The sequence below is a fragment of the Coregonus lavaretus genome (assembly GCF_964263955.1).
Source record: "Coregonus lavaretus genome assembly, chromosome: 25".
Lineage (NCBI taxonomy): Eukaryota > Metazoa > Chordata > Actinopteri > Salmoniformes > Salmonidae > Coregonus > Coregonus lavaretus.
The window spans coordinates 19827325-19835490 of record NC_140012.1 but is presented as its reverse complement, the minus strand read 5'-3'; the positions used below and the strand labels follow the sequence as shown (position 1 = coordinate 19835490).

At 45.9% G+C, this 8166-nt stretch overlaps 1 protein-coding gene across 1 annotated transcript in view; it reads left to right on the top strand.

The window, feature by feature from the left end:
- Window positions 1-1298: 1298 nt before the first annotated feature.
- The window catches only part of LOC311100557 (unconventional myosin-XVB-like), a gene marked incomplete at its 5' end in the record, with an annotated part of 33046 nt that continues 26178 nt past the window's right edge, over window positions 1299-8166 (top strand). Inside the window, 10 exons of the mRNA XM_084141462.1 lie at window positions 1299-3662; window positions 3856-4032; window positions 4601-4665; window positions 5201-5264; window positions 5392-5501; window positions 5694-5768; window positions 5891-6088; window positions 6203-6266; window positions 6365-6478; window positions 6632-6793. Of these exons, the coding sequence (XP_083997588.1) occupies window positions 1299-3662; window positions 3856-4032; window positions 4601-4665; window positions 5201-5264; window positions 5392-5501; window positions 5694-5768; window positions 5891-6088; window positions 6203-6266; window positions 6365-6478; window positions 6632-6793 (3393 nt within the window). The remainder of the gene's footprint in view (window positions 3663-3855; window positions 4033-4600; window positions 4666-5200; window positions 5265-5391; window positions 5502-5693; window positions 5769-5890; window positions 6089-6202; window positions 6267-6364; window positions 6479-6631; window positions 6794-8166) is intronic.

Genomic DNA, 8166 nt, shown 5'->3' with positions numbered 1-8166 from the left:
CTCCATCTCTCTTTCCCTTGTCTGTCACCACCTATTGTCAGTCTCTCCACACACCTGCTCTCACCTTTCCTCTCCCTCATTCACCAGCTGCCCATATGAATAGCTGTATATCTGAACGGACTGCCAAAGACAGTTAAATTATTCAAATACTGTGTGTGTGTTGTCTTTGTTTGGGGGTAAGTTGTGTGTGTTTGTTGGTCAGTGTGTGCGCGTGCGCGTTTGTTGTTGTTATTGGTGGGTCTGTGTGTGTGTAGGTGACACCAGCACTTGAGGACAAGTAGAAACACTTTCCGGACCCCCAGCCATGCCCGAGGATCACCTGAGAGGCCAGGTAAGCTATATCTATCACCCTGATACATCCTCTTACTGCGCTACCCGTGCAGCGTAGAACCATTTAGATTGACCTACAGATAATACAACATCGTTTAGATCACTGCAGTGTAACTTTATCCACATGAGATCAAACATTTATAGCCACTTAGGATGTTTCAATGGTGTTTTTTGCTATATTATAATAATGGTTAACATAAACAGAATAACCTTAAATTGTGTTTTTGTCATTGAGGTAGTTAGCCATAGCAAGTCCTATGTTGTGTATTATAATAATATACTATCCACTACACACTATACGACAAGTATGATAGTACTGTTGTGATATTGTAGCTAATGGGGTCAGTAGCTAAACTGGGTCTCTAACCTAAGACTTGTGTGTCAAGTAGCCATCCGGGTGTAAAACGTCTGAAACCCTGTCCTAATGCTGACTGACTATGGTTGACAGACTCATTACATGACCTGGTGCCCTTGTATTTATTTATTCATTGATCTATCTAAACCTTCATGTGTTAGCACCAGAGTTGAAGGTTTAACTGAAAGTAGAGACATGATAAGAAAGATTTAAATTTGTCAATGAAATACAAACAGTCCCAAACAGTCATTTCAGGCTATTTTTATTTGTTATCTCCCATATGTTGTTATTCATTCCTGTACTGGGTAACTTGAACTTATCTACCATATTCTTAGTAGTTATGTTCCCATTCTGCAGGTAATCATTTTATTCAAACCAAAGATGAATAAAAGCTGATAGAGGACATCCTTCAGACATGTCACTTGTAAAAACCAAAGGTAGGACCAGTAGAGAAAATGAGAAAACCAACACAGGAAAGAAACCAAAGGAAAAAGGAGAAAATAATTGTTCCAAACCCCTTCCTCCTGCAGTGACCAATGGAAAAGAAACAGTCGAAAAGGACAAGAAAGAAGAGGTCAGTGGCAAGGGGAAGACTAAACAGGTAGAGAGCAAAATGAAAAAGCAAGAAGAGAGTAGCAAGAAAGGTAAAGAGCAGACCAAAGAACAGCCGAAAGAGGAGAAAGATAAGAAAACAGTGAATGGGAAAAGTCAGAATGGTAGATCATCCCCTCAGAAGGAGAAAAGCGTGACAGCTAATGGTGGTACGAATAAAGCTATCAAATCTAAACCTGGATCAAAAATACCCCCAACCAAAGGAGGGAGGGCAGACACACCTACACCTATAACAAAGCCTGTAAAAAAAAGAGGTGTCATAGTGAGTGAAACAGAGGAGGAGCTTGAGGAATCTGAGAGCGAAGGAGAGAGTTCAGTGGAGGAGAGCGAAGAAGAGGAGCCAGTATGTAAAGAGGAGACAATTGAGACAGAAGGGCTCGAGACAGAGGAGACACAGGATAGCAGCGAAGAGGAGGTTGAGGTGTCAGACACGGAGAGAAGCACAGAGGGGCAGGTAAAGGAAGAATCAGAAAAGGAACCTCCAGTGCAAATCAGGAAACGAGGGGAACTTGAAGGGGAGCCAGTCAGTACCAGTGAGGAAGAGAAGGAGGAAGAGGAAGAATCAGTGGCAGTGACCAGCGATGGGGGTGAATCTGAGAAGGTAACTTCAAGGAAAAGAGGGTCACCAAAGAAATCTGCCGCTGTACCACTACTCAGTTTGACGACCAGCGTCACTGCACCGGCAGGGGGTCTGAAATCCAAGATGTTCAAGAAAAAAAAGGGCCAGGCTGAAGAGAAGGTTGACAAACCTGGGAAACCTGGGAAACCCAGTAAAGCAGAGAAAAAGAAAGCGGAGAAAGCAGAGAAAAAGAAAGCAGAAAAAAAGAAAGGGAAAGTGAAACAGAAAGCCAGTCCAGCAGAGGAAGAATCTCAGCCTCTGAATGATGTCTCCCTCAGCAAGGCTGACGCTGCAAAACACAAGGCCCAGATCCTGAAGCTAGCCAAACAAACAAAAACCTCCATCAAAGACAAGGATGCTCCTTCTTCCCCATTGGAGTCGCAGGAGGATGAGGCTGCCTCAACTTCATCCAAAGCCCCTAAAGGCCCGTCACGGATGATGCTATTGAAAGCAAAAGGAAATGACCTCAAAGCCTGTCTGGCCGAAGGAGAACAGGAACACGCGAAAGAGGAGCAACAAGATGGCGAAGGAGAGGAAGCCAAACAGGGGAGCAGGAAAAACATCGGCCTGGTCCTGGGCAGAGTCAAGATGGCATCTGTTCAACACAGGAGCAGTAAAATGCTGGTAAAGCCTGGAGAGGAAGCAGCTACAGCTGGGTCTACAGATGCAGTCTCAGCCAAACCCACGGACAGTCTCATCACTCGTAGGAAAGGTGTGACGACTCTACGCCGCGTCTCGGGTTGGATCAGGGGGAAGATGCCCAAAGGGTTTAACCTGAGGAGTAAACTGAAAGTAGTGACCCAGGCCATTGGCATCTCCCATTGGCTCCCTCTCCATGCCATCAAACAGAGGGAGGGAGCCACCGGCTCCAAACGCAGCCTGCTCAAACATCGGATGGCCATGCGTGTGGCTAGTAAGACCAGCCTGGCCAGCAAGAAGAACCGAGCCTCTGGAAACGGAGCCGAAGATAAGTCTGCTGTCACCCAGAAGAGGCAAGCGGGGGAGTCGGGTGACGACCCCCACTCCACCTCACCTCCAGCAGCCATCGTGCTCCCCAGGATGAACAAGCTGGGCATGGGCAAGGCCAAAGGAATCTTACCAGCCCAGCCATCCCAGCCTGCTCAGCCAGCCTCCTCCTCCACCCCAGGCTCCAGCACTGCTGTGGGAGCCACCCTCGAAGCCCCCAAGCCCCCCAAACCAGGAGCCAGACTGGTACTCCCAGTCAAACCGGACCTCACCCTCCTCAAGTCCATCAAGAAGCCTATTCCTGTTGCAGCATCAGAGATGAGGAGGACTGGAAGTACAAACGGGAGCACATCAGCACAGAGACCCACACCGGACACCAGCAACGAGGACAGGAAAAGGGAGGCGGCACTTGAAGGCAATGAGGGTGTCAGCATCCTCCAGGCAGCCAGGGGCAAACTGGGCAACAGTCAATTCAAACTGACCAAGCTATCCAAGCCTCTTGCTAGTACTGGAATAGGTGTAGGACCCAGCCGGGGAACTATAGTCCCAGACAGGGAGACAGGAGCTGGGTTTGCCAGACCCCCCACTGATGGTCCTGAGTCTGGAGAACCTGTCAGACTGACTGGAGAACCAGCCAGAGTTGAGTCTAGGGTGGGGTCGTACTATGAAGAAGAGGCTGATCGAGAGGTGGCCCAGCTGATGGGAGAGAGGGGGCTGTCCCCTGTAGGCCCTCTGGAGGTGCACTGGGCTGGGACGACTCGTATGAGCGGAGACCCCCAGGTATGGATGACACGTGGTAATGAATGTTATTGTTTTCTTTTTATTATTATAATATCTCACAGAAAGCATTTAAATAGGAGGATAGCATTTCAGTTAGACAATTTGCGTAAGCCTCTCTCAGGTATGACAATATAACAGACACCACAATTATAATTGTTACACAAAACCCCACTATCATCCCCTCCCTCCACAGGACTGGCTGCGAGCGGATACCCTCCTGCCCCACCAGACAGTGGAGAAGCTGACCAAGTGGACAGTGTATGAGGATGGGGACCAGGCCAGGACGGTACCGACCCACAATGGGAGAGGACCCTGGGAATCTGAGGACCCTGCTCAGGATATGCTGGAGAGCCGCCTCAACAACACAAAGGTACTGAGATTGTTCTGGCTTTATTCATTGAATTTACAGTATGTACCCGCGAAGCGCTGGACCAACAACTTTATTGCATGGATAACTTAGTCGTTCACTTAGGACATCCTGTAGCTTCAGGGTAAGCATCTTTGAGAGCAAAACAATCAGAGGCAATATAACTACTCATCCTTGTTCACTAAGCATCACACTTCCTAGTCACCGCTGTCAGTCTGTGTATTGACTAATGCCCGTAACACAGACCTCTACTAGTTTATTTATTTTCTAGTCAGTACCAATACAATAGAGCATAGCACAGGCAAACAGTGTATCAGCTATCACAGTGACTCAGACTTTTCCATGAATACAGGTGTATTGGTTACCTGTAGTAGAGGGGCTCTGGGTGGAGTTACGGGGCTGAGGGATATGGTTAGAGTACAATGAAAAGAGAAAAAAACGATTACTGCTAGACAATAAATATAGCTACAGAAAGAAGGTACAGTAAATGGGGTTATGAGAGAGATCCATTGTACATGGATCTGGAGGGGGACGTGTGGCTGACACGTGCCTGCTCTGTGTTAACCTTCAGGTACTGATGCCAGGGACTGACCAGGCTGTGGAGGTGGACGAGGTGGAGGATCTATCTCAGCTTGAGTGAGTGAGAGAGAGCGCGTGCACACACACACACGGTTGGGGAGTAACTTATTACATGTAATCGGATGTTTTTTTGTTTTTTTTACTGTAGACAGTTACGTTACCAGCAAAAATATTGTAATCAGATTAGATACTTTTGAAAAACTAGATGAGTACTTCTTGGATTACTTAAATTCAGAAAGGATGTTTGCGGGGAAAAAAAATATTATGACACCTATCTGTTTTCTTAATGACATTCAATTCAACATTGAAAGGTGCAAGTTTAAGTTTGTTCCACCTGAGCGAGTCTGACCACAAGTCAGAGACCACTATGATGACACACCAAATGGGTTTGATGGATCCTTTGTCTTCTTCTAATGCTTAAGGGAAAAGTAATCCAAAAGAAAGTAATCAGATTACGTTACTGATTTGGGGTAATCAAAAAGTTACGTTACTGACTACAATTTTGGACAGGCAACTTGTAACTGTAATGGATTACATTTAGAAATTAACCTACACATACACCTCTCTGTGTTAACTGGTGTAATGTCTCCAGGGAGGTGTGTGAGAGCTCTGTGCTGCTGAATCTGAAGAAGAGGTTTCACCGTGACTCCATCTACGTATGTAACCTTACAACTTAACATGGGGAAACTCAGACCGATCTCTCTCTCCATATAAACATGTATATCTCAGCTCTTCCTCTCAGCCATATTAGATAACCATCTCATCTTTCCCTGTGTGTCTCAGACGTACATAGGTAACATGCTGCTGTCACTTAACCCCTTCAAGCCCCTTAGCCTCTACACAGAGGACCTCCGACAGCAATACCAGGGCAAGGAGCAGCAACGCAACCCTCCGTGAGTAACAGCAGAGTAACCCAGGAGTAAATCAAGAGTAAACCCTAGAATGAAACCCACTGTAATGCCAGAATAACTAAATTATTACTATGTCGCCAATCTGAGTGACAGCAGAGTAACAAGCACAGAGTAATGCCAAGGGAATCCACCTGTTGCTAATGTAAGTCTGTGGGTGTGTCTCTATTGGTGAAGCCATGTCTATGCCATCGCTGATGCAGCCTTCAGCCAATCTCAAAGCTCACCACAAGAACAGTGCATCGTCATAAGGTACGTCAGAGGCACCGGTCTCTTTCTTTCTCTCTTTCCTGTTCTCCTTCTCTCTTCAGAGTACTGTATTGACCTATCATCTTGTCTACAGCTGTATTGAAGTGTATTCTGTCTTTCTACAGTGGTCAGAGTGGATCAGGTAAGACTGAGGCCACCAAGCTTATAGTCCACTACCTCAGCTCCATGTACCAAGGCAGGAACGACAACCTCAGACAGCCCATGGAGGTGCTGCCGATCCTAGAGAGCTTTGGTAATGCCAAGACCATCCTCAACAACAACTCCAGTCGCTTTGGCAAATACCTTCACATCCACATTCTACAGTATGTCCTCCTCTAGTAACTTCTTCTCTTTCACCCTGTAGAGAAACAAAGTTGCGTTCAATTGGCATGAAACAGGAGAAAACATTTATTTAAATATTTTGAATTGGTCAACAGTGGTGTGGTGGTGGGGACTTCGCTGTCAAAGTACCTTCTTGAGAAGTCACGCGTTGTCTTCCAGGTGAGGTCTTCATGTGAGACAATTGGGTGCATATTCCTCATAGCCTCAGTCTGACACTTTACTCATGGGTTCCCACACTTTTACTGTCTCTGCATCAGGCCAATGAGGAGAGGAACTACCATGTGTTCTATGAGCTGCTGGCGGGGATGAACGACTGGGATAAACAGGAGGTCTATCTGCAGGGAGCAGAGACATACTACTACCTCAACCAAGTAAGCCCCAATTAGTAGAATCAGTAGAATCAAATTAATAGAGTCAGTTAGTAGAATCAAAAACCCTGCACATCCCAGGTGTTCCCTGGACCAGGGTTGAGGGAACAATCAGTCGAGCTGAATAGATTACTTCACCCTCCCTCTCTCTGTCAGGGCGGGTCCTGTGAGCTGAAGGGGAAGCTGGACAAACAGGACTTCCTGTTGTTGGTCCAGTGCTTTGAGACGATTGGTCTACATGCCGACCAGATCTCCACAGTCTGGGCCATCCTCTCCTCCATACTACAGCTGGGGAATATCTGCTTCAGTTCCTACGAGGTGTGTGTGTGAGAGTGGGTAAGGGAGGGTGAGTGTATTCTTGTGGGATGAGGTGTCTGTTTGTGCTCACAGAGGATGTGAGTTGTTCAGAGTAGTAGCAATTTTGAGGTTTCCACGTTTGGATGTTTTTGATTAATTTGTACAGTACCAGTCAAAGGTTTGGACACACCTACTCATTCAAGGGTTTTTCTTAATTTTTTACTATTTTCTACATTGTAGAATAATAGGGAAGACATCAAAACTATGAAATAACACATATGGAATCATGTAGAAACCAAAAAAGTGTTAAACAAATCATAATATATTTTTGATTTTAGATTCTTCAAAGTATCCACCCTTTGCCTTTATGACAGCTTTGCACACTCTTGGCATTCTCTCAACCAGCTTCATGAGGTAGTCACCTGGAATGCATTTCAATTAACAGGTGTGCCTTCTTAAAAGTTAATTTGTGGAATTTTGAGCCAATCAGTTGTGTTGTGACAAGGTGGGGGTGGTATACAGAAGTTAGCCCTATTTGGTAAAAGACCAAGTCCATATTATGACAAGAACAGCTCAAATAAGCAAAGAGAAACGACAGTCCATCATTACTTTAAGACATGAAGGTCAGTCAATACGGAACATTTCAAGAACTTTTAAAGTTTCTGCAAGGGCAGTCGCAAAAACCATCAAGCGCTATGATGAAACTGGCTCTCATGAGGACCGCCACAGGAAAGAAAGACCCAGAGTTACCTCTGCTGCAGAGGATAAGTTCATTAGAGTTAAGTGCACCTCAGATTGCAGCCCAAATAAATGCTTCACAGAGTTCAAGTAACAGACACATCTCAACATCAACTGTTCAGAGGAGACTGCATGAATCAGGCCTTCATGGTCGAATTGCTGCAAAGAAACCACTACTAAAGGACACCAATAAGAAGAAGAGACTTGCTTGGGCCAAGAAACACGAGCAATGGACATTAGACCGGTGGAAATCTGTCCTTTGGTCTCATGAGTCCAAATTTGAGATTTTTGGTTCCAACCACCGTGTCTTTGTGAGGCGCAGAGTAGGTGAACGGATGATCTCTGCATGTGTGGTTCCCACCATGAAGCATGGGGGAGGAGGTGTGATGGTGTGGGGGTGCTTTGCTGGTGAAACTGTTGGTGATTTATTTAGAATTCAAGGCACACTATACCAGCATGGCTACCGCAGCATTCTGCAGCGATACTCCATCCCATCTGGTTTGCGCTTAGTGGGACTATCATTTGTTTTTCAACAGGACAATGACCCAAGACACACCTCTGTGTAAGGGATATTTGACCAAGGAGAGTGATGGAGTGCTTCATCAGATGACCTGGCCTCCACAATCACTCGACCTCAACCCATTTGAGATGTTTTG